The sequence below is a fragment of the Cnephaeus nilssonii genome, assembly GCF_951640355.1.
Source record: "Cnephaeus nilssonii genome assembly, chromosome: 1".
NCBI lineage: Eukaryota > Metazoa > Chordata > Mammalia > Chiroptera > Vespertilionidae > Cnephaeus > Cnephaeus nilssonii.
This window is the reverse complement of record NC_137072.1, coordinates 88049073-88076853: the sequence shown is the minus strand read 5'-3', so window position 1 is coordinate 88076853 and position 27781 is coordinate 88049073. Positions and strand designations below refer to the sequence as shown.

Here is a 27781-nt window from a genome sequence, read left to right as displayed (position 1 = left end):
AAACTCTACCTTCTTAGGTCTCAGAGAACCTTTTAAAAGTAACCTGATGGCCTGGGGAGTGGGAGTGGGCGGGGAGGGGTTGATGGGGAAAAAGGAGACATATGTAATACTTTCAAAAATAAATAAATGAATAAACAAACAAATAAAACAAAAGTAACCTGATGATACAGGAAAGACATGAACTTTTCCTTCATTGCTTCGTGGAAGCTGAGATATTTAACTCCCATGTTAACAATGGGGCAGAAACTGAATTTATTCTGCATGACAAAGTTCAAGGACTCAGAGCCTTTGGAAGAACAATCTTATTGACCTTGGTCCCACACTGGTAAACTGAAATGTTAACCCCAGGACTTACCTAGCATTACGGATACTTAACTAGGATTGTATGATTGACTGGATAGTTACAAGAAGCTTTTCAACCTTTAACAGGTAAACATTATGAAAGTATAACAATCAAATCTTACTGATACAGGAATTTCCAGATACTGGCTGACCAACTATTAGAGGCATGGCAATCTTTTACTTGGTACCCCGAGAACCCCTTTTTAAGACCACACAATCTATCTCAGATGAAGAACTAAAAACAGTATCCCCAAAGTGCTCCCTCAAATCCACACTAAGCTGTTCAGTTTATTACAGATAAACTATAACCAAACCGTTACACAATAAATGAAAACATTTTCTTCATTGGAATGACAAAAGCAGAGAAAGACCATGGATATTGGGTTAGTCTAATCAAACCAAGATTTCTCTTTCACTAGTTATGTATCCTCACAGAAGTTTCCACTCCCTCACCTGTAAATTGCAGATAACAGAGTAGAACCCTAGACTTACTAGCCCTGAGAGAATGCAAAATCTGGTGTATCACAACTGGAGACTGCTTCTTGTCCTCTCACCTTTCCCAACTTTCTCTAAAAGGGACCAGGCCAAAATTCTTACCTCCTGGGAATGTAGGGGACACGAAGGAACTACTAGTAGATATTGAGGACAAGGCCTAGCAGAGGAAAAAAAATGGCAAGAAACCAGAGCCTATCAGGGAAGCAGGGAGACAGATGTGTTCTCCCGCCTCATCTTCCCTGGAGTGGCCGACAAAAGAAGTTTGTTGCTGTGGTCCTCTGTGTAGCTCCCAGCCAGTCCTGTGATGACCCCACGGGCAATGAGGACAGAGTAGACATTACCAGTAGGTGACGGGCTATGTTTGGATCAAGTGCCTGACTCCCAGAACTTACTCCAGAATCGACAGCGCCAATCAACAGGCTGGCCCAAGACGTTTCCCTGACCATGCAATAATGCAACACTGCCTTTCACATGACTGAACTTTTGTGCCCCACTTACTGCACGGTTATGGTTTTATACACTGATTTCTTCACAGTGGTGTGTGGTGTGCTCTAGGCCAGAGATACAAAACACAAGGGGACTTAAACCTGTAATCCCTCCTGAACAGTCTTGATTTGCTCCAGTTATGTGCTAAGTCTAACAATGGCAGCTGGGGACACTACTTAGCCACGTTGCATGCTCTTTATTACTGCCCTACTACTGCCACCATCAATCCTTTGTATGTGTCTTGGTGCCAGGTTAGATTATTTACAATATTTACTACAATAGCCTTACAAGGTAGATATTTGTCCCCTATTTTACAGGTGAGGGAACTGAAGTTCTGAAGTTGGTGTGTCCTTCTTTAGAATATACTGTGGGCCCAGTTTGATATACAAAAAATGCTTTTAATAAATGAAAAAAATTAGAGGAAAACTGCTAGTTTTTTTCATATTAGAAGAGAAAGTGAAAGAAGAAATATATCTTTAATTTGGTGGGGAGCACAATCTCTAAAAATGTTATATGAAGAATGAACATTATCAGACTGCACATAAATTTTTGAATTACCTATTTCTCCCCTTATTTTCAATAGTAAAAAAAAAAAAAATCACCCCAAATGGAATATTATTCCCATCTTTAATGTCAAGAATTTTTCAAATCTTTTCATTTGTATGACTTTAGAAGCAGCTCTAATTCTACTTGAGCATTCAAGAAGCATACATCCTAAAGAATACCCAAGTTTTATTGCAAGTCCATTCCCACGACAACCTCCCAAAATTTAATGTTCTTATCACATGAGGAAAGTGAAAAACAACAAAACTAGGTTAAGATATGTATGCTGGGGCATCAATGAGACTCATTCATTACCTAAGAGACCAGCTCTCAACATAAAGGAGAATAAATTCATGCTTCTGCAAAATTACGAATGACCCCATAACCTCTACAGCTGCTTATCAACATCTAAAATGGTACTGTGAAATCTGAAAATACTGAAGGTCTACTCCACCTTCTGATAATTCTCAATAGCACTGATAAAACTAAGCCAAGAACTTGAAATGACTCACAAACCTGGTTTCCCAATCTTCTTGTTTGTTTCAATGAATAAATACATCTGACTAAAATTCAACATAAAAAGAAAATTGCTTCAAACTTGCTAAACGCTATATTGCTGTGTAATCATACTTTCATTGTGGATTTGAAAGCCCCTGTACTAACAGTAACATTTGTAGTCAGCCCTGACCCCAAAATTATTCCTCTGACTTTTTTAGAAAAATGTAATTACTTATCTATATCTTGAGTTCATTTTGTTCCCACAGTGAATTGAATCACACTAATTTCATCACATTTAGCTAACTTAATTCTTCATCTAACTTGTTATGATTAAAACTTTAATTCTACAAGGTGCTGGTCATTTCACCTAATTTCACATCTCCGATTTTACCAACAATTTATTTTTATTATTAAAGGGAGAAAACTTGCAGTAAAAAAGTGAACTAGGTTTAAAATCTCCAGGAAGTCACTACAACTAAGAACATTTCTTCACCTGTAAAATGAAAATAGCAGATAACATTTATTGGGCACTTTCCATGTCCCAGATATTATTGTATTTAATTCTCATGATTCTACAAAAAATTGTAAATATCATCCCTCCTTTAAAGAGGAGAAAGAGTTTGTGGGTAATAACTTGCCAAGTTACACAGCAAGTAAATGACACAGCTGGGATAAAAACACCTGCCATGACTATCTCCCGGAACTTATTATAACAACCAGCTGATACGAAGGATACAGAGTCTTTATGCATTATGAAGAGTTCTAAATATGTGCGATTATCACTGAAGACATGACAGATTACTCAAGAAACAAATAATTTCCAATATTTACTCCTCCGTAAGTCCGAACCATCCATGTATCAATACTCCAGTGTTTCCGGGACTGTCTAAATCACATTTTAATACGTGTATATTATGTGGGACAAAGTAAAAGTCTTATTAAATTCAAGATCTAGTACATTGATTGTTCTCCGGATCTATTAAACCCTACATCAGTTTGACAGTGAAGAAAATTGGGTTTGTTTGTCATGAGATTTCAGAAAGTTATATTGATTTTTACTTGATTTTCTGTTTTTTAAGAAGCTAAAAAGATGCTATTTACTAGGAAAGAAAAAACCCCCACCTCTATAAGATCTTAAATACAGTGTATCTATATTCTTAGTGATGTATTTTACCCTTTGATGGGTGCATGTGAATGAAAGTATGAGGATAATGGTAAAAGAGAGACATGGGTAAGTGAAAAGGGAACAATAGGTTGAAAGAATGTAGTGACATAACCAAAAGCAAAGATTAGCTGCCAGAGCCACTGTATTTCCCTTTCTCACATTTTGAGTCCATGTGAACCAAAGGTCGAAAAGGATTTTGTGGAAGGAACTGGAAAACTGAGCCCACTGAAAAAAATGTCCTTCTGTTTATAGACCCTAACTTTTCTTCTACAGGAAGAGCTATCTGGATTATTCTGGAGAAGGAGATGGAGGAGAAAGAGGATGAAAATGATGAGGAGGGAAAAAGACAAAGAAGGAGAAGAGGAGAAAGACAACTCCGGGGTGGGGGTGGTGGCTCTGTGTTGTCCTGAAGCCAGTGCAGTCAGGGAGAGCTTTTAGATGAGGCAAGAGACTGATTGCAGAGTAGGAGAATGTCACGGAAACAAGGGAGACAAGGCACAAAGGAGACGATCAGTCCTGAATGTCAGTGCAGGGAGTATGCGATTTCTACCGCTGGAAGGAGAAACCCTATACAGTTTAACTAAGCAAAGAAGTGCAGATGCTGTTACCAAACCACTTAAATGAGCTACATTAGCCCACACGGGACGCTGGGGATCAACCACAAGGAGCCCCAGGAGAGCCCACTCCTGGTGTGTGGCCAGGGCTCCTCTCATCCCTAGTTACCTCAGGGTCTTACGATCCCAGCTCACCTGGGAGGTCACAGAGAGGAAATCTGGCTTGTCAGCACAACTTCCAGAAGAAATTTCTATCCCACATTCACTAAAACCCTTTAGGATGGGTACAAATTAAAGTGATTTTACCTGTGACTAACTCATTTATTCATTTTACAGATTTTAAATTATTTTATTTGCAAATTTCAGATATTCTCTGAAGAGCTCCTTATCAACATCTAAAATGGTACTGTGGGCTATGGGGTCATTCGTAATTTTGCAGAAGCATGAATTTATTCTCCTTTATGTTGAGAGCTGGTCTCAGATTTCAGATTATTACTCAATGTCTTTTCACAGACATTATAATAAAACAAAGGCAAAGTATAAATGGTTACATAATTCAATTATTTTTATATTGGCTATGTCAATAAAAAGACTATCCATTAATTTTTATATCCTTCATTTCCTGTTTATTGTCACATACCTTCTATTCGATTTTACATAACATAGAAAACTCTCTGTCCAAACATGTAATATGCAAAATGTAATTTTTCTTTTAGATTTCCTAAATTTTTCCAAAACACTACAATGTGCATGGCTGGAAATACATGAATCATCTTTGCCATCTCGATCTTAACCTTGTCAAGTCATCCCCATCCCTCAACTATTACTGCACAATTATTACATGTTGAAATGCAGGCTTGAGGGCTTAGAAAAAGAAATGCTTTGAAAGTGGAAGTAAAAAAAGATTGAAGTAGGTGAATGACAGGCATATTATATTTTCAGCTAACAGCCCATTTGTAACACAAATTTCTATTCAGCTCCATTTTGCTAACAGGATTTCATGTCTTGGATGGCATACAAATGTCAAAGGGTCAGAGCGACAGGTACAGGAAAGGAAAGCCTCAGGCTTCCTTTGAATGAAAACAGGTATAATTAAATTATAGGAATGCAGTCCATGTGGGCCAGAGTTTTAGACAATACATCCTTAATAAGGTAACTGAAATATGAAAGCAAAATAAGAAAAACAGACTTTGCAGAAATAACAACTTCGCAGAAATAACAGCACTTACCTGCTTTAGAACTTCAACTAAAACTAAACAAAAAATGAAATCTACTGCTAAGTCTCTCCTTTCAAGAAGATAATCTCTTTCACGTTGCTGGTCATCCCTGAAACAAGAAGCCCAAGTTAGGACTGCATTAAGAATATAAATTTTAAAATAGGTATTGGCTACTAGTTCAAATAATTCACTGAGTTCCCAATATGGATGGTGTTCTACAGCAATTGTACAAGTTTTCCTAGTAACTCACCATATATATTACATGTTCTTATTTCCTCTCTTTTGTACATTAGGAATTTATACACACATTTCACTATTATATCTTTCAGAAATTAAACCTAATCTAAAAAATTAGAAAGAAAAGTATTTCAAATTTCATTTAGAAAATGTAACATTGTTTCATATTTGATTAGTATATTTTTATTAAGAACTGAAACAAAAAAAAAATAACTCTTCTGAAGAAATTACAGTGCCAGGTAACTTTCTCACAAATCTAAGATGAAAAAACACAAGTGGCACCTACTGAAGTCCATTTCTAAACCATGGGCCATCACCTGAACTCAGACGGATGTTTTACTAAAAGCCAAGGTCTCCCCAGGAAATTTGAAAAAGGAGAAGACATGTTCTAGGACTTGAGCACCAAAAAGGGTGTCATGGTAAATAACACGGGGTTTTGACAGTCTTCCTGGATCACCACCATTGCTTCCCTTCACACACCATGTGAATGGGACCTTCTTTGAATATTTTCTTAATTTCTTCTATGATTATTAAAGTTCCTCACAACTACTGAAATGGCACTCCCGAAATCTGGTTTAGCACGACTAGTCCCAGTGATGAGCACTGTATGGCTGAACCTGCTTTACCTGGGACCATACCCTGGTTTACAGGTTAAGCTTGGACTATCCTCTCCCCTTACTACCATCTCATAACAAAAAGAATCAATGTTTTTGCTTAGAAGCCAAATAATAACCATCTTCTGTTGATAACACTATCACCCTCTTCATGGGAAGTGCTTCGATCCCAGAACAGTGGAAAATGAGCCACTTACCCCTTAGATTTTGTGCTAGATCGAGGCCTATACTCGTAAGATTCATCTTCAGTTCCATTCTGGCGTCTGTACCAGTCAAACAAGGTGCGAAGTAAGGAAGGGAGACAGTGCTCTGCTACTGAGCTCATAGAGCTTATCAACTGAAAAGACAAGACATTGCCAGAAGATAAAATACCACATCAAAGAACCATGCTGGTAACTATTAGCAATCACTTAAAAATAATTAGCACTTCTAGAGTAAACATAGTAGAATAAACAGAGAAACGGAATGCAGTTAATATGTTTTAAAAAAAAAAAAAAGAGCTGGGGGTATAGCCAAGTAGGCTAAGTTTCTCCCACGATCAAACTTCACCCAAATCCATTCTGTTTAGCTCAGAGGCTTTCTACCTTCTCCCTGTCTCCACATGCTCCTCACGTGATCATCAATAACATCCCTGATTAAACACACGGGTACCTCCGGGAGAACTGTTATGCATAACATGTGAGGAAAATCAACACATCTACTTCCTTCCCCTGGCCAGTTCCTCTCTCCTCATGTGAACAAAAGGTTCTAAATTGTTGCCACTAGAATAGATAAACAGATGGAGAAACAACGAAGACTACAGTATGTTACGTTAGAAGTATGGAAAAGCTCAAATTTACTCTGTACTGCTATGATACAGAACAGGATTATAATTAAATAATCAATTTGTGATACAAATACACATATTAAAAATGTGTTGTACACAAGCTTTTAAAGCTTAGAATATATAGATGGACAGCAAAAAGATAATGTAGTAAGATGAACAACTGCTACCAATTTGAGGCATCTCTAAAACTACCTGTATTGTAGGTGAATATCAGATCCATTTCATGAATGACGGCAGCTTGCCTGTAGTGAGGTGAGAGGTACATCAGCACTCCCTAAAGTCACCTCATCTTGAGCAGCCCAAGAAAAACACCCTCTCTCTCTTCATAAGAAAAACACCCACCCTCTCTTCTGTATCTGATTCAACTCATTGCTCATAAAATTAATATTCTTAAATCAGCATACAGTACAACGTTTTCCACTTTGTTTTTCTTAACTAAAAAAACAGGAATACTCAAGGTCTCATTCAGTTCTAGGACTATAAGAAGTATAAGTTAATGAAGATAACATGATAACTCTAGTAATGAAGATTTAGATTTTCCTAATATTTTATACTAGAGGCCCAATGCACGAAATTTGTGCAAGAGTAGGCTTTCCTTCACCTGGTTGCCGGCACCAGCTTCCCTCTGGCACCCGGGACCTGGGCTTCCCTCCGACTGCTGGTAGGCACCCGGGACCCAGGCTTCCCTCACAGCCCCAGGTTCATCGGGAAGGACGTCTGCTCTAATTAGCATATTACGATTTTATTATTATAGATTCTTCATCTAACTTCAGAATGTACTTCATCCAGGAAAATAGAAAAAAAAAAGCAATGGCTTATTTGATTGTATAGGCTGTTCTCTTTTTCAATATCTCTGCCTTCCTTTAATCGTGGTTCTATTTATAAATTACCATAATTTGACAGGTAAATAGTGTCTAATATAGGAATTAAAGTAAAACATGATTCTAATTTTAATTAACTATTTTTTAATTTATATTTTATTAACAATGAACCGTCTCTGTTAAAAGGAGGATATGGTTCACTGTTAATAAAGAAGGAACAATAAAACACCATCTGCTACTGTAAATGTATATTAAAACAGTTTAAAGCACACACAGCTTTTTGTTGTGAAAAAAATCAAGCTATGATGCATGATCATGTATATTTTCCTTAAGACCTTGTTTAATAGGATTTCTATTTCTGATTTTATATTCATTCATTCATCATTAGTGATATGAATTTAAGCTATAAATAATCTAAATACTTTTAAAGTAATATATTAATAATACATTAATAATTAGTCATTAATTACTAGTAATAAAACCTTTGTGGTGGCATTAAGATGTAAAAAGCATTATACTATGAGGTGATCTGGTTACTACTATAATAGAGGGCTAGCTTCCTGTTATGGTCTCTTCTTAGATTAGCAGCTATTTATCCACTGTATGTATGCATGCATGCATGCATCAGAATTCCCTAGGGAGCTTTAGTAAAATACAGGTGCCAGAGCACTACTTAGACTCAGCAAAACTGGGGCGAGATCCAGAAATGGTATGTATCCACCAAGTAATTCTAACCAGTCATCTTTATCTAATCAAGTATATTAATGAACATTAAAATCTACTTCCTAGCTATATAATTATGAGAAAAGTAGCCCAGGAATACTAGATGGCAACAGAAAGCTAATCTAGGTTATTGGTTTTTGCAAACAATCAACATATAGTAAAACAATTATTAAGCACACATAATTATGACAAAACTAACACTCGAGCAACACAATCTCAGCAAGAGGAAAGAATTAACATTAGAGAAATACGACACTAATTTTTAGACATCAGCATCCTATCTAATAAAAGAATAATATGCAAATTGACGGTCACTCCAACACACAAAATGGCTGCCCCTATGTGGTCAAAGATGGCTGTCCCCATGTGGACACAAGATGGCTGCCACAAGATGGTCAGCAGAGGAGGGCAGTTGGGAGGGACCAGGCCTGCAAGGGAGGGCAGTTGTGGGTGATCAGGCCAGCAGGGGAGGGCAGTTGGGAGGGACCAGGTAAAGGGAGGGCAGTTGGGGGTGATCAAGCCTGCAGGGGAGGGCAGTTAGGGGTGACCAGGCTGGCAGAGGAGGGAAGTTGGGGGCGACCGGGCCTGCAGGGAAGGGCAGTTGGGGGGGACCCAGGCCTGCAGGGGAGGGCAGTTAGGGGTGACCAGGCCTACAAGGGAGGGCAGTTAGAGGCAATCAGACTGGCAGGGGAGCAGTTAGGCATCAATCAGGCTGGCAGGGGAGTGGTTAGGGGGTGATCAGGCTGGCAGGCAGAAGCAGTTAGGGGCAATCAGGAAGGCAGGCAGGCGAGCAGTTGGGAGCCAGCAGTCCTGGATTGTGAGAGGGGTCTCAGATTGGAGAGGGGGCAGGCTGGGCTGAGGGACACCCCCCCCCCCCGCCCCGTGCATGAATTTCGTGCACCAGGCCTCTAGTTCTATATAAAGGAGGCTGGGGAATTTTTGGTCACTGTATATCTTTTCAAGCTTCTTTTGCTTTGTGACACAGAGAGGATCCACTTGGCCTTTGCACAAGCACAGTCAGCAGCCCTAGTGTGAGGGGGGGAGGGGTGGGGGTGTAGTTGATGCCTCTCGGGGCAGCCCTCAACTACTGGGGGTGGGAGCTGCAGACAGACAATTATGGGGATATTCTGTGGAAGGCTCAGAAGTAGAATGAAGCCCCCAGAGCAGAGACCTCTAAAGTGCTCCCTTCCATCAGTTCTTCCTCCCCACTGCTTCACTTGCCCAACCCTGCTCTCTGGGATCCTCCCCAGGACCAAGGCCTCATCTCCAGCTCTGCTTCTAGGAGGTAAAGAGGGAGGGAAGTAGGCTGGATGCTTCTCTGTAAAGGTTCTGATAGCCCCAACAGGAAAAAATAAATGTTAAAAGGTAAAATATTATGATGCAGAAATTGTAGGAATTGATATACAATAAAAGATTGATGGATGTAACTGGAAACTTTCTGAGAAAAATTTAAAAGGGCATAGCAAAGAGATTAACAGTGAAAAGTAAAACAATAAAAAATAATGAATGAGCAGAAATCAATCAAGTTCACAGCTCATTCTAAGAATTACAAAGTTCACAGTTCATAGTTCATTCTATTCGTTTTGTTAAATAAACAAACTACCAACTACAGGCTGAATCTAGATATACAGGAATTTCTTAATACTAGATATATTTGGACCAGGCTGGTAGGGCAAATATTTTCCTTTCAGAAAAAAATAAAACAGTCCCCTAAAATTGACATACCTGGTCAAACTGAAGATCTTCACCCCTCTGGAGAGATCTAGACAAAGGCTTCTCCTACAATTAAAAATATGTTTCAATAAACACGTGAGAAGACAAAACTAACAGAAAAATGTAGTTTGAAGGAAAGGAGAGATCATACAGAGAGAAGAAAATCTTTTAAAAGTGCATATATATTTAATATTCTCAAAAAAGAGTGGAAATTGCAGAGTTGTAAAAACCCTGGCCCTAAAGTCAAAATCAGCAGGTGACTGTTTAAAGCTTTTTCCTCTTTTCTTTTCTAGTCACTGGAAATCTAAAAGATTAACAGATGAGCTTGGATATGCCTGGATCATTACCCAGGATTGATCTACCACCTTTTAAGAAGAAAGGAGCTTCAGGTATTGGATTGCATAGTCTGCAAGCTGCTATCCTCAATCAATGATTGCCCTTCCTTCCTGAATCTTCTAAACTAAAAATGAAATTGCGGCTAAAAGTCAAGCTCAGCTAATCTTCCCATCTTTTGGCCTCTTTAACCTCCTTTTATTATGGTTTCTAATGAGAATCAAAAGGCCCATTCTCTCATTTTAGTGGTAGATTAAATTCTTTTAGCAAAAGTCATTCATATCTGTGCTTCTTTTATTTTTTTGGTAACCTCCATGGGTGCTACTTTATTTAAAGTGACCCTACAAGAGTTTCATTTGAGAATTCGAGAGTCCTCTTAGATGGCTGTTTATTACCTAAGAGGATACAGAATAAATTCCAAAATAAATAAAATCACAATAAATGCACTTGAAGCTATAATAAAAATATTGTGATAATATGATATTAAATGTATTTTCATTATCTTACACAGATATACTCAGTTTACTCAGACTTAGACATACATGAAACAAAGCTGGCAAGAGATCTGATAAGAAGAAATGATGCTGGTATATACGAGTGTAGGGGGGTAAAATCTGTAAAATATGATGGGGATTTTCTCAGCCTGTGTCTGTCCGCGGCTGCTGGAGACCACCACTTTAGGGGTTTTCCTGGTGTGTTAGAAAGACTAAGTTCAGACAGCACTTCTCCCAAAGTGTGATAATGGGGTAGAAACACCATTTTGCTGATGGAATCCTCACCACTACTCACCATCATTTCATAATCTCACCTTAGATGACCTAAGCAGATGTCTTAAATTAGGTACTAAAGGAATGAATAAATATAGTCAGCATCAGACTAGTATTCTGAAAGAACTATGAAAAGCTCTGTTAACACTGTTTTATTAGAAAAACAAAGGGCACACATCGCAGCAAAGTTCTTAAGGCTACAGTCAACTTAAAATACAAATCCTTACTAAGCACCTCCTGCCAATCATCTACCATGGGCAGCGCTGCAGATAAAAAGGTGGGTGAGACCTGGCTCTTTGTATCAAGTAGCTCACATCAGAGGAGATAGACATATGAACAACTAATATGGTCATGTCAGAATCTAGAAGTATGGACAAATTATTATGGTAAAACAAAGATTCACTTAGCTTGAGGAGAATCACTATGTTAAAGGGAATGTATGGGAAATTCAAAGGATGAGCGTTAAAAAAATAGAGCATAGCCTAACAAGCTTTAAAAAACAGAGCATAGCCTAACAAGCACGGCTCAGTGGTTGAGCGTCGACCTATGAACCAGGAGGTCAAGGTTCGATTCCCGGTCGGGGCACATGCCCAGTTTGTGGGACGTGCAGGAGGCAGCCTATCGATGATTCTCTTTCATCATTTTAGTTTCTATCTCACTCTCACTTCCTCTCTAAAATCAATAAAAATATATTAAAAACAAAAAACAGAGCATACATCAGGATTAAGAGAATCGTGAGACATTACACAAACTGTAACAAGAGTGTAAAGAGGCTGGAATGACCCAACAAGAACTTGAATTTATTCCAGAGCAATGGAAAGTGAGCAAGATTTTTAAAGCAGAAAGGTGATATTTGTGTGCATTAGAGAAAGTCTGGTTAAAATAAGAAAAATGGACCACTTTTTGACCAGTTAGAAGGCTCCTGAAATGGTCTAATATGAAAGAACCTGACCCTAAGCTAGGACAGTACGAATGGCATTGGAAGTAAGAGAAAGGAGAAAGATATAGAAATGCCATTTAGAAACTCAAACAAATTAGGTAATTTCACTCATATTTCCTTTTACTATTTTTAGCTCTCAAGATCTCCACATTTCCAAATTAAAATTCCTTTAAGAATATGGTATCTGAGAGCTGATAGGACCACATCACATGGTGCATTTAGAAAATATTATATAAAATAGGTAAAGTGTTTAAAAATGTGCTGTGCAAGTTGAAAATTGCTAAAGCCGGGTGTTAAGTTTCAGAATAGTCTAGATTTTCCTTTACTTTCTCTTAGGTTTTATCTGTCTCAACAACTGGCATTGGTAAAATTTACTTTTGTTCTTTTGTGACCTGCAGCAACTTATCAAAGCGGATGCTGGGCTTCCACTCCAGGTGGCAGCGTAGGTAAACACTGTACTTGCCTCCTCTCAAGACCACATCAAAATAACAACTACAGAGCATTCATCATGTAGTCCTATAACTAAGGACGTACAGGAAAAACCACCTAGAGACTGTCAGCAGGAGCAGAGAGGCAGAACTGTATGTATAGGAAAGAGATAGTATATGCAGTATAGGGTTAGTACTATGCCCAGTTTCAGGCATTTAATAGGGGGTCTTGAAACTTATCCCCCCATGGGGGAAGGGGGACTACTGTACTAACCCATCCCTTAAGTTTTTTAAGACTATTTTTAGAGCAGTTTTAAGTTCACAGCAAAATTGAGCAGAAGGTAGAGACTTCCCATACCCACTTTGCCCACACATGCATAGCCTCCTCCATTGTCAATATTCTGCACCAAAGTGGTGCATTCGCTACCACTGATGAGCCTACACTGACACATCTTAATCATCCACTGATTACATCACAGTTCACTTCACTCTTGGTGTTCTATAGTCTATGTGCCTGGACAAATGTTTAATGCATGCATCCACCGCTATAGTAGCCTAAGAGTATATTTTCACTGCCCTAAAAACCCTTTTGTTCTGCCTATTCATCCCTCCACCCACACCCAACCCCTGGCAACCACTGATCTTCTTCCTGTCTTCACAGTTTTGCTTTGTTCCAGAATGTCATACAGTTGGAATTATATAGTATGTAGCCTTTTCAGATTGGCTTCCTTTAATATTTTTTTCAAGGTATATTATTTGCAATGTTTGTATTGTATTGGTTAATACAAAAAGTCCAGAAAATATTTCAGACTTATAGGTCAGCTCTACTCACCAAGGGTTCAGCCATTACAACTTCAATTTTCTTTTCAGCTTGAACAGCAAATTCTGCAAAGAGGCTCTTGATGACATATTCACCGGGCTTGACATCTGGGTCAATCGTAATGTTTGACATGATGATATTCTTTTTCCCCAATGTGGAATGAAAGTTGGAAGTACAGTACTTATTCACTTTGCTGACTGGTGCTGAAGCTAAAATTAAGAGAAAAAAAATAAAGAACTCTACTTTAGTAATCAACTAATTAGGCCTACCATAACCACCCTAGTTAATAAGCATGCTACCCCTGAACTGCTGCCAGATCTCCCAATCTGTATTACCATTACTCTATTTTTCTTTATTATACTTGCTGCCTTCTAACACTGCCCAACATATCTATAATTTAGCTACATGGTTATTATGTGTTGTTTTTCTCTCTACCCTACTAATGTGAATTCCATAAGAACAGGGATTCTCTTGTCTTTTATGTTCATTGATGAATCCCAAGAACAGTGCATGGCATATACTAGGTATACAATAAATAGGCACCGAGTAAATGAATTCTAAATAAAGTCACATGCAATAAAGGAAATAAAAGAGATGTGAGTAAATGAAACAGAGATGGGGTTAGGAGTTGAAATATGCTACTTTGCATGCTCAGCAAAGGCCTCATTTGAAGAGACTACATTTGAACTCGGATCTAAATGATGAAAAAGAGGCAACAAGACAAAGCATCAGGGTCAGAAAGCACAAGGCTGAGCGTGAACATTTGAGAAACAGAAAGAAGACCAGTGTGGCCTGAACTCAAGGGATGAAGTCAGGGAGAGGCAATGTGAGATGAAGTCAGAATTATCAGTCAGGGATCCAAGTTTTAGACCTTGATAAGGAAATTAGATTTTATTCTAAATGCAATTATAATTCTGTGTGAAGTATTAACTTGCAGGGGGATAAAATCTGTTCTCCCCTTAAAAGACCTCTCTGGATCCTCTGGATTAGAAGAGGGAAAATACAGAATCAGGGAAGCCACTGCAGAAATCCAGGGGAGATCACAGCTTGGGCTAAGAGGCAGGCCGTGGCACAGGAGAGAAGGAGGAGGATTTCAGATTTGCCATGTGTTCGTGGGTTTGATATCAAGGTGAGGGGAAGGAATTAAAGATGCCTCCGGCCCTAACCAGGTTCGATTCCGGTCAAGGGCATGTACCTTGGTTGCAGGCACATCCCCAGTAGGGGGTGTGCAGGAGGCAGCTGATCGATGTTTCTCTCTCATCGATGTTTCTAACTCTATCCCTCTCCCTTCCTCTCTGTAAAAAAATCAATAAAATATATATTTAAAAAAAGATGACTCCATTTTTATATCTGAATCACTCAAAGGACAGTGGTGCCATTTACTCAGGGATGACACTGGGCTTGGTGAATAGTACGTTGCACGGATGTGGCACAAAAAGAATGCACACCATTGCATGTTGTTCATATTTACCTGTTCTGTTCTCTTGACTGCCTGGGCAGCCTACCTTGGATTTCTATCTACAGTTTATCCTCCCCTCATTCTTCCAGCCTACTGCATAACACAGGCCCTCCACATTCTCTAACTACAGCTTATGTCATCCCTTTGCCCTAGAATATTTATGGAAAAGTTGTGAGATTGTGCTTCCCCACCTCAACCTGATCTATGGATATTGCCCTATCATATGCTGTCCTATATGTAACTCCCGCCTTGAAAAGGGAAACAGCACACAATTATTCAGACACTGAATTTCTGTCTCTGATTATGTGTCTAAATAACTATAGGACAATAAACTTACTCTAAATACATACATTCCACACTCATAAGGAATTATTCTGTCAACTAAAACAAACTACTCTACCAAACACAGTACATATCAAGATACAGACAGGTGACCTGTGATAACTTTAACAGAAAATTCCAGGAAGTAATACAAAGTCATGTTACAGCAGACAGTTCAGAAAAAATAATTTATAAATTTAAAAAAATCTTTTTGAAAGATAGAACTTCCAAATACTTGGTTTCCTTTCATGCCCTATTCATTATCTTTATTTACTAATATTTTCACAGAATAGAGTATTTCCCTCCAAGGTTAAGATTAAAAATTAGGCACATATGATTTTTACTATTAAAAAATAATAATAATCTAAAGAATATTACAAACAGTTAATATTACTCCTCAAATATTTTTGCATCACACAAATTAAAGTATAATATTTTGTATTCTAGAACTAAAATTATATAAGAACAATTCAAAAATTCACAGTTCTTTGAACACAGTGTACACTATTTTAAACAATGAACTATTTGTTTACTCTGTTTCATGATCCAACATTGTGTATTATAAAGAAGAAAATCTATTAACAAATGTTATTGTGGAAAAAAAGATCTGAAATTAAAAAATATTTTGGAACATTAAGAATATGCTATATTTTATATCATTATTATGTTGGACAATCGTAAGGAATCATTAAAAAAGGCTACTCAGTTTCCAGAAATTTAACATATTCTGGAAATAAAAATGAAGATGAACCATACTCAAGGCTGACTTATGTAAGCAGTTACAAAATATATTTTCCCTTTAATTAAGATTTGTAAGTCTTTAATTAAGATTCATGAGATCCTAACAGTTACAAAGGTTTCTTTGGACTTAACTTTACAATAAATGCAACTAACCAAGAAGTCACATGATAGACCTAGGTACTTAAATTTTAGACTCTGATGAAGTATAAACTTTTAAATTGATATTTAGCCTTTGACCAGTATCTTCAAAATGGAAAAAACAACAACTTTAAATTGATCTCTCAACTCACCATTACTATCTTCTACAGAAAAAGCATAAACATAAACTAAGCATAAACAAATAACTAACATTACTGCATACTAGAGGCCCTGTGCATGGATTCATGCACCAGTTGGGGTCCCTCAGCCTGGACTGTGCCCTCTTGCAATCTGGGACCCCTCAAGGGATGTCGGCCTGGGATCAGGCCGAAACAAGCAGTCCGACATCCCCGAGGGATGTATCAATGTGTGAAGCAGCAAGTGGCCGGGGAGGAGCCCGAGCCAGGGTTGGCGCTCGGTGCTACTAACCGCTCGCCCCTCGCTCCTTAGCACTGCTCCAGGGGCGGAAGAGGCTCCTGCCACCAACACTGCGCTCGCTAGCCATGAGGCCAGCTTCTGGCTGAGTGGTTGACCACCAGGGGGCAGCTCCTGTGTTGAGTGTCTGCCCCCTGGTTGTCAGTGCGCGTCATAGCGACTGGTTGTTCTATCGTAAAAGTCGCTTAGGCTTTTATATATATATAGATTTTAAGAAATTTGCCAATAAAGCCAAAAGTTTAAGGAAAACCTGTATTTAGCTTCCAAATAAAGATTTTATCTTCTAAATATCTGCATTAAAAAATCAAATTTCAAAAATTATACTTTTAAAGGGTTAATCACTTTTACCTCCATCTACAAAGCTCTAATCAAATGAGAAAAAGACCCACACCTCCAAACTGAAAACTGGACAAAGACATGAATAAACAAGGTACAAAGCATAAAACAGGCCAATACCACAAAAATAATATTTAACCCACAAATATTTTAAAAACAAACAAAAATTAGATAGCATTCTCATGTATCAAAATTGTTCCTCCCAATTCTGTATTTCACTATAATGTTCAATTTTGGTGAAAATATGTAAAGTTTTCTTCTATCCCGGCTAATATTAAGAAAAGGGGATGACATAAACCAGGTAAGAAGACTAGTTTCCACATAACTAGCTTAACTTGATGTCATTTGACTGCTTAAGTTAAATTGTTTATTAAGTTAAAAATAAAATTTCTCTATATGCTATTATAAAATTTTGAAAAATTTATGAGAGAATAAAGACATAACTGTTACGGTACAATACTTAAGAACAACATTCAGGCACTGAATTACAAAATGGTCAAATCCCAAATGTTTAATAATGGTCATTTTAACATTCCTAGAAAATAAATCTATTAAACTCTTAACTGATAAAAATAAGAATAAAGCAAGACCTGAGTAATTAAAACATGGGAATTAAAAGCTAGCATATCTATTCTTTCTAAAGTGTACATAAAAATAAATATGGTATTTTTAGACAGCTAACTCTCTAGCACTATACTTAGCGTATTAAAAACAATTATCTTTTTCATGTCATTAAGACTCCCATACTCTATAAATTTAAATTCAGTCAAGGAAAACAGACAAGTGAGAAGAGACATATAAACACTAAACTGATCATGTTTAGTTTCATTACTTTATAGCAGCCATTTTCAGCCTTTGTTTTTTCTGCCTCCACTATATTCTTATGCACAACACTAACCAGTAACATTCCCTCAAGATACACAGTAATTGTTAAAAATTGGGGCATTTAAGATAAGGAAGGGTCGGGATAGATAGATCTTATGGAGTCTGTGAAAGCAGCCTGCTGCCATTTCAACCCCAAGGACTGGTCTTAAACAATAAAAATTAGTACTTTATAGTCACAACCTTACAAATATACATGCATATATTTATGTATAGATTTATATGCAGAAATGTAACGAAGTACCATACAATTCTAATAATTATTTCTTATAATGGCTAACAAAAATGTTGATGATCACCTAAAAAAGAAGAGGCCTTGGAATAGGAACAAATATAAAAATATCTCAATTTAAAAGACAAAATTCTTAGTTTAAAAAGCAAGCCTATTTCCAACAAGTTATTTTGTGAATAATAACAAACTAATTCTAAAGTTTATATGAAGAGGCAAATGACCCAGAATAGCTAACACAATATTGAAGGAGAAGAACAAAGTCGAAGTACTTACACTAGCTGACTTCAAGACTTACTATAAAGGGACAGTAATCAAGACAGAGTGGCATTGTTGAACAAATAGACAAACAGATCAGTGGGACAGAACAGAAAGTCCAGGGATAGACCCACACAAACACAGGCAACTGAACTTTGACAAAGGAGCAAAGGCAATCAATGAGGAAGAGAGACTTTCAACAGATGGCGCTGGCATAACTGGACACCCACGTGCAAATTAAAAAAAAAACAAAATCTAGATACAAACCTGACACTTTTCACAAAAATTAACTCAAAATGGATCATAGATCTAACTGGGAAATGCGAACTGAATTCTAAATGTAAAATCCAAACCCCTCTGAATTCCTAGAATATTAGATAGGAGAAAAGTCTGAATGTTCTTAGGTTTAGTGATGACTTTTTAAATATAACACCAAATACAACACCCATGAGAGAAAAGTTGGTAAGTTAAGCTTTATTAAAATGAACTTCAGCTCTGCTAAAGATATTGTTAATAGAATGAAAAGACAAGGCACAGACTGGAAGAAAATATTTGCAAAAACACATAACCAGCTTCCAAAATATATAAAGAATCCGTAACACATTGAAAAATCCTTAAAATTCAACAATAATAAGCAACCCACTTTAAAAGTGGGCAAAACATCCTAACAGACCCTCACCAAAGAAGACATGTAGATAGCGGTAGAAATACAACACTGTATACCCGTTTTGGAAGAAAATTTGGAGGTTTCTTAAAAAAGGAAACAAACTCATACCATACAACTCAGCAACTAGTTGCACTCCTTGGTACTGACTCAAAGCAATTTAAAGTATGTCCACACAAAAACAGATGTTTATAGCAGCTTTATTCACAGTTGCCAAAACTCTGAAGCAACCAAGATGCGCTTCAGTAGGTAACTGGATGTACTGTGGTATATATCCAGGCAACGGAATATTAGTCAGCACTTAAAAGAAGAATTTTCAAGTCATGAAAAAACTTGGAGGAAACTTAAATGCCTATTACCAAGCAAAGGAAGCCAGTCTGAAAAGGCTACATACTGTATGATTACAACAATATGACATTCTGGATGAGGCAAAACTATGGAGATAATAAAAAGATCAGTGGTGTCCTGGCCAGGTAGCTCAGTTGGCTGGAGCATAGTCCTGATAGACCAAGGTTGCGGGTTCGATCTCTGGTTAGGGCACATACAAGAATCTACCAATAAATGCATGAATGAGTGGAACAACAAACCAATGTTTTTCTCTTTCCCCCTTCTCTCTCCCTTTCAAATAAAAATTTTTTTTTAAAAAAGATACTAATGATTATCAGGGGTTCAGGTTTTTGGATGGGGGTAGAGGGGGAAGAAAAAGATGAATAGGAGAGTACAAGGGACTTTCTTCAGGGCCTTGAAACTGCTCTGTGTGCTACTATAATTGTGGATACACGTCACTATATATTTGTCAAAACCCCACAGAATGTACAATACAAAGAGTGAATGTGATGTAAGCTATGGACTATTGGGTGATTATGACGTGTCAATGCAGGTTCATCAATTGTTTTGACAAATGTACCACACTAATGTAAAATGTTAATAGGGGAAACGGGGGAGAGGGGAATGAGAAGACGGTACATGGGAACTCTGCTTTCTGCTCAAATTTTCTGTAAACTTGAAACTCTTCTAAGAAATATATAAAGTCTGTTAATTTTTAAAAAAAACCTAAAAATAAAAGAAAGAAAGGCCTATTCTATCCCTGTCAGCCAGAACCAGAGGTGCCTGGGAAGAGTCAAAATAAACAACAGCTCCGGCTAAAGCCTAAAACAATAATATACTTGGATCAAACTCAGGAAAAGGAAACAGTTTATAAGTCAATTAAAAATAAAATGTCAAAACACAAATCAGATCATATGGTAGACAGATTAGAAGTAAAAACAAAGAAAGCAAAATCAGTATTAGGGAGTAATAGCAAATTTCAACTTCTGAGGAGGCCAGATGGATTGGTGTGCCTTCCAACTAACTATCCAGAGAAACACTGTACATTTGAGAGCAAGTATATCTGAAGAGGAAATATAACAATGTGCGTGTTGTGGGTGTTCAGGGTACAATATGAAAGCATCATTTGATGACTTTATTGCACAAACACAATTTGCTATAAAGCAAGGTCTACCTCAAAATGCCTTCATGAAGGAAGGAAATTCATACCAGACACTTTTCATTTCTGATGGAAATGAAACATTATTTATTTAATACTTTAAGGTATTTTGCATATCATCTCATTTTTTTCCTAACAAACCTTTTCTTTTTTCTTTTTTAATCCTCACCCTAGGTCACGTTAAATGATTTGGGGGCGGGGGGTGGGGGGGAAAGGGATGGAGAGTAGGGAGAGAGAGATTAATCGGTTGCCTCACATGCATGCCTAGACCAGCCCCCGAGGGATGGATAGAACCCAAAACCTTTCCCTGTATGGGATGATACTCCAACCAATTGATCAACACCAGCCAGGGACTAACAAACCTATTCTTATTTCAAGTGATATGCTGGTAAATGGCTCAAAAACAAACAAACAAACAAAAACCAAGAGTTCTGATTTATAGCATTTGCCAGTTTCCCTTGTGCACTGACTTTGATCATGGCTGATTTCAAACCATCAATGGCTTAACAACCAGCTGGTCAAATCCTTGGTGAAGAATGAGATCTAGAATACCACATCAAGTTATCACCAATTTATGACAAGAAAACTGACTCCTAATCAAAGTCATGGTCACATTACTGTAGGTCCTGAGTTCCTAAACTTTCAGATCAGTGCCTTTATTTTCTCCAGAATTGCCAGATTCTGATAGATCTGTTTTTCCCCTTTAGAAGTCTAGTTTATTAGCATAATATTTGCTTAGAATAACTATTTCCCAGATTAAATATTTTGGTTGTATCTTCATATTCATTTACATAAAATGGGCTAAGAAGAAAAGGTTTTCCCACTCTGGTGAGGTAGATATCTACCTGTATTTTCTTTTAACTCTTTTTCAGTTTTATTTTTTTTTCCATTTAAATCTGTCACTCAGATTTTAGCAATGGCTTTATTGTACATACAATAAAAACATTATTTTAGCCCAACCCCCAATATTTAATCAATTCTTCTGGCTTCCTTTACTGAAATTCTGTCACTAATTTTATATTCACTATCATAAACTAAAGCCAGACTCAGATGTGCTTTCTATTTTGCTCCTTAGTAAGCTTTTTGTATCAGTACCATACCTTTTAATTATTGTAGCTTCATAACAGGTTTTGTTATCTATTGGTACAAATACTATTTACTCATCATCTTCATAATTTCTCAGCCACTATTTCACTTATATGTTCACATTTATGCATATCTCCAGAAGTTAATTAGAAGAAAAATGATGTCTTAAGACTTCTAGTCTAGAAACTGACATACTCGCACTAATTTATCTTCTTTCATGTACCGCCCCCCCAAATGTGCATTTTCCTCCATAAGAGATCTATCTAATTCTTATTAATTCTATTTGTAAATGCCTTGCTTCTGTTCTATGTGAATGAAATCATTTTCCTCACTACTCTGTCCTACTTCTCTGCTTCTGGTTACATTTCAATGGATAAAAAATTAAGACTTTCGTTGTTCTTTGGGCAGCTGTTCCCAAAATGTTTATTTATCCGAGTCTCAGCTATTCCCACTGAAAACAGTTTCTAAACATAGAAGTCCTATGACATCTTGGGCACATTTCCAATTTTTTTACTTGAAGTCTACTACAGAAATATCACTTATTATAAAGCTCGAGAAAAATGACCTATCATCTAAATAATCCATTATTCACTCAAGCTAGTCTCCCTGGGGTCATTTTCTTGTACTCTTTTGAACCTTCAGAAGCTCAGCTAAGAAACTATTCAGAAAAATCTAGAAATAATGTGCTATTTTCAAAATGTGCACGGACCTAGGAGTCAGAAGTCCAAGGGCCCTTGACTTGACTACTTAGAATCATTATAACCTTCATCAAATCATTTAACCTCTCTAAGTTTTTGCTTTCCCTCTACAAAATAAGTGAGATGAATTAGAGCTCAACCATGGTATGTATCAGAGGCATAACCAAAGTAGTTTTCATTTTTGTTCTCCTCTTTTTCTCCCATAAAAATAATCACTGCCAGTAAAAACCTACTGTGCCAAACCTTTCTCCTCTTGCCAGTCAAAAGCCCAGGGATCAGCATAGGACAACGCTGATGTGAAAATCTGAACATCAAATCCTGTAGGACCTCCTCCAGCAAACATACCTCAGTAGACCCAGGACCTGGGGGAGGTAAACAACTGCATAGAAGTTGTAAGCGGTCGTCTGAGTCCCCTATCCCCCTGAGGCTGAGAGGATGGGGGCAGACAAGGAGCAAAGGGACTTTTTCCTAATATCTTATCTGGGAGCTAAGAGGTCCACAGAGACTAAGACTGCTTCCCCTGTCCTCACTCTCAGGATTACTCTTTAAATAGGGATGGGCCACGCTTAATTAGCAGACGAAGAAATGTAACTGCCTACACTAAGAGTATCCAGCAGCTAGTGACACATGAAATATTTACCAAACACCAGCAGCAAATTATCATAGGTTTCAAAACACCAAATCTCTTTCGATTAAAAACAGCAACTAAACAGATATATTGATTCTTGCCTTATCATTCAACAACACCCAGGAAGTTATGGGATTTATGTAAGTAAATGCTGTAATACCAAAAAATTAAATCATTGTTATAAATATTGAAAACTAAGACATGAAACTTTCTATATTAACCAGCAATAACTACCTAAAAATGAAAATGCAGAAAAATCTTCTATTCACAAATATAAAATAGGTGGGAATACATTTAATAAGAAAAGAGTACATGAAAGAAACTACAAGATCACCTTAAAGGACACGAAAGAAGTTCTGAACAAATAGACATATTTATAGGTGGGAGCATTTATAACAAGTGTCAATTCTCACAAAATTAATATATTAATTACTACAATTCCAATTAAAATCTCAATACTATTCTGTTTAGGTTGTGATGAATAAAATTATCCTAGAATATATACAGAAGAACCAATTCCCCAAAAAATCTTTAAAAATTATCTTAAAAATAGCCTGGCCAGTATGGCTCAGTGGTAGAGCATCGACCCACGAAAAAGAGAACATGTTTCGATTCCCAGTCAAGGCACATGCCCAGGTTGTGGGCTCAATCCCATTGGGTGGCGTGCAGGAGGCAGCCAATCAATGATTCTCATCACTGATGTTTCTATCTTTCTCTCCCTCTCCCTTCCTCTCTCTGAAATCAATGAAAGCATATTTTTAAAAAAGTACAAAAAATATTTGCTAAATCAGAAGATAATGTAACTAATCAGAACACATTATAAATACAATCAAAACATTATACCAAAATATAATATAAAATTGACTATATCAGAATATAATTTAACAGTAATCAACTCAGTAAACAAAGTGTAGATAAATCAGATTAATGTAGAAGATGAGAGACTTCTCAAAAATCCCAGATGCAAAGTAAAATGACAATGTGGTACCACCTCACACCTGCCAGAATGGCTACCATCAATAAATCAACAAGTGCTGGCAAGGATGTGGAGAAAAAGGAACCCTAGTACATTGCTGGTGGGAATGCAGACTGGTACAGCCACTATGGAAAACAGTGTGGAGTTTCCTCAAAAAATTAAAAGTGGAACTTCCATTTGACCCAGTAATATCACTTTTAGGACTATATCCTAAGAATCCCAAAACACCAAAAAGAAAAAATATATGCACCCCTATGTTCATAGCAGCACAATTTACAATAGCTAAGATCTGGAAACAACCCAAGTGCCCATCAGTAGGTGAGTGGATAAAAAAACTGTAGTACATTTACATAATGGAATACTATGCAGCAGTAAAAAATAAGGATCTCCTACCCTTTGAGACAGCATGGAGGGACCTGGAGATGATTATGCTAAGTGAAATAAGCCAGTCAGAGAAAGACAAGTATCACATGATCGCACTCATATGTTGAACTTAATGAACAAAATAAACTGATGAACAAAATAGGTCCAGAGACATGAAAGCATAAAACAGACTGACAAATCTCAGAGGGAAGAGGAGAGGATGGGTTACAGGAGGAGATTAACCAAAGAACTTGTATGCATAAGTGCATAGCCCATGGACATGGACAATAGTGTGAAAGGCCTAAAAGGGGCGGGGGGGGGGGCGGGTAGAGGAGGTCAAAGTGGGGGAAGAAGGGCATATGCAATACTTTGAACAATAAAGATAAAGTTTAAAATAAATAAAAGTTAAATTAACACACAAAAAAAGAATTCAACATGGGCAAAATGAGAGGGATAGGAAATATCTGTTTAAATTTTGGAACAACTGGCTATTCATCTGGAAAAAAATACTATATTCAAAACCAAAGTCCAGAGGAATGTGAAATTGAAAGTTAATTTTTAAAAGTCTAAAAAAAAAAAAATTAGGCATCAACATGTTCAATCCAGGGAGAAAAGACCTTTAGCCAAGATAGAAAACCCCAAATTATAAAAGAGATGAAATCATTCAACCAAATAAAAATTTTAAATTTTTATAAGGCAGATGATACCATAAACAAGAAAGTACCAAGTTGGACAAAAATATAATATAGATGACAGAGAAATGTAAAACATTCAAAGTGCTCTTATACATTAACAAGAAAAAGACAATACAGTAGAGAAAATTTGGCAAAAGATATACTCAGGTGTGGGGAAGCATGGGACTTGGGTGGAAGGTCTGTAAGGAGAAACATGACAGGTTGGGGGCCTTTGGGGGCCTTGCCCAAGGCGGCAGCCCCTGCCTAGACTTTTCCAAACTAGTCCGAACCCTGGGGTGTTTTTGCTAAAATCTCCGTTTAGTCTTTTAGACCCGACCTTGTAGAAGCACGTGCTTTCTCAAGGATACTTACCCTGCTGACTGTATCTAGAGGTTAATTTTAGCTCAAGCTGTGGTGACAATAAAAGCCTAAGGAGGCGGGCGAACAGGGCTGTTTGCTCCTACAGCAAAACAGCCCCTTAGCCTCTTGTTTCACAGAAACGTGTGTCAGAGCCATCATTCACCCGTCACTCAGGGTCTGCCGGTCAGTCCCGGCACTTAGGCAATTCACATTAAGAATAAACCTAAAAATACAATATATGAAAAAACTATTCATCTACAATTTGTAGTACCCAGATAACGCAAACTAAAATAGCAATGAGCTTTCATGTTATGCATTATCCGACTGGCAGATATTAGAAAGAATAATTAGATCTATTGTTGGCAAGGTACAGGGAAACTTGACACTAAACACGTTGCTGATGGAAATGTTATGTCCCCCTAAGTACAATCCTGTAGGCCGAACACAAGGATGGGTATTCCGGCCCTTACAGCAGAGCATTGCAGACATTAATTTCTATGAACTTCAGGCTCTCCATGCAACTGAAGGCCCTACCCCTTTTAGGCCTTTCACACTATTGTCCATGTCCATGGGCTATGCACTTATGCATACAAGTTCTTTGGTTAATCTCCTCCTGTAACCCATCCTCTCCTCTTCCCTCTGAGATTTGTCAGTCTGTTTTATGCTTTCATGTCTCTGGTATTAATTTAGCAGTATCTGACCTGCCCCACAAGGAGAGCAAAGGATGGTATGCCAGCTCTAGCATTAATATCCGCTTGGCGTATTTCTCATTGTAAATTAGTAAATTGGCAAACATAAACATTTGTCTCTGTCAGACTGTTTATTACAATCCTACCCTCTGGAAGAGATTCCATACCCACTCCCAGGCTTAAGGTAAAGTCAGGTTTTCTAACCCAATCCCGGTCCTTGCTGGCTTCTCTGGCACTTCCTTAAATCAGAATCAGAATCTTTGGAGTGAGGCCCAGGCATCCACATATTCTGGAAAAACCTCCAACATGACTCTAATGTGCAGAGAGGGTTGAGAACCACTGCCTTACACTCATCCTTCTAAAGTGGAACAGCTGGTTCTATGCAATGATGTTATTTAAAACTTATTCTGATCATTAAAAAGCTTCAAAAACACCATAAATAAAGAAACCTATGTATAGAATACCATAAATTGCACCCATCAAGCAATTCAGAGTGTTCAATAAAGGCATGTCAAGGGCAAAGCTCTAGGAAGCAACATGAAGAATCAAGAAAACATTTCAAAACCTATTTTTTTAAAAAAAGCCATACATGATTCTCCCAGTTCATATTAGAAATTTTTCTCTCAGGGTTTCAGCCACTTCAACCTACTCCACTGTCCGTGCCCCAGACCCAATACCTTGGTGCTCTGTCAATCCCCTGCCTTTCATTCATTATCCATGATTTCAAAGGATGAGGTTTCAACGGTGTCACCTTTAAAAGAATCATTGATTCCTCCCTGTGCCTTACACATTTTGAATCTAGCGTAGTCATCAGATTCCATCACTACCACACGTAACCCTCCCTTCTTTTTTTCTGCATAGCTAAATTTTACCAGTAAGTTCAGATCCTAACAACAGTCCAGGAGACTCCTGAGAAATCTGCCTTGGCAGCTGAAGAGACTGCTTTCTATTTGTACCACAGTCGGCCCAATACATCAAACCATGGCCATGCAATGCCCCGTGGTGCTCTGAATAAAAATGCACTACACTTCAACACCTGCGGGGGGGATGCTAGGGGTGCCCACCCCCATGCAGGAGAAAATCCAAGTGCAAACTGAAGCCCACCCTGTGCACATGGGGATTGAAAATACATACTAACCTTACTTCCAAGAATATTACTAAGGCTGATTTATTGGCATAACGTTTTCTTCTCTTCCCTAGTCTCCCTATAATAAGAATCACTCATTCATATGTTGCTCCAAAATTTAATGTGAAGCTTCCTTTTGCTTCATTTCTTCTTTTTCAAGACTTTTATTTTCAGAGTGGTTTTAGGTTCACAGCAAAAATGAGAGGACGAAAGAGATATCCCATATATCTCTTACCCCCTACACATGCATAGCCTCCTCCTAGTACATCTGTTATAATTGATAAACCTACATGGACACATCATTATCACCCAAAGTTCAGAGTTCACATTAGGGTTCACTCTTTGTGTTCTACATTTTGTGGATTTCAACAAATGTATCCACTGTTCTAGTACCACCCAGAGTAGTTTCACTGTCCTAAAAATTCTCTGTGCTCCATCCACCTACTCACCCCTCCCGCTCCCCTATCCCTGACAACCACTCATCTTTTTACCATCCCTCCATATAGTTTTGCCTTTTCTAGAATATCATAAAGTTGTAACCATGTAGTATGTCGCCTTTTCAGGCTGGCTTCCTTCACTCAGTAATAGGCATTTAAGTTTCCCGTAAGTCTTTTCACAGCTTAATAGTTCATCACTTCATTTGAGCACTGAATGATAGTCCATTGATTGGATGTACCACAGTTTACCCATTTACCTACTGAAGAGCATCT

The 27781-nt window shown here is 37.7% G+C and overlaps 1 protein-coding gene across 11 annotated transcripts in view; it reads right to left on the bottom strand.

Moving 5' to 3' along the window:
* Positions 1 to 27781, bottom strand: part of FRYL (FRY like transcription coactivator) — a 245723-nt gene that overhangs the window by 121146 nt on the left and 96796 nt on the right. For all 11 annotated transcript variants that reach the window (XM_079771144.1, XM_079771135.1, XM_079771136.1 and 8 more), the window contains 4 exons: positions 13535 to 13731; positions 10247 to 10300; positions 6349 to 6488; positions 5313 to 5409 (listed from right to left, as the gene is read on the bottom strand). In XM_079771144.1, coding sequence (XP_079627270.1) covers positions 5313 to 5409; positions 6349 to 6488; positions 10247 to 10300; positions 13535 to 13654 — 411 coding nt within the window. In that variant the 5' untranslated portion in view covers positions 13655 to 13731. The remainder of the gene's footprint in view (positions 1 to 5312; positions 5410 to 6348; positions 6489 to 10246; positions 10301 to 13534; positions 13732 to 27781) is intronic.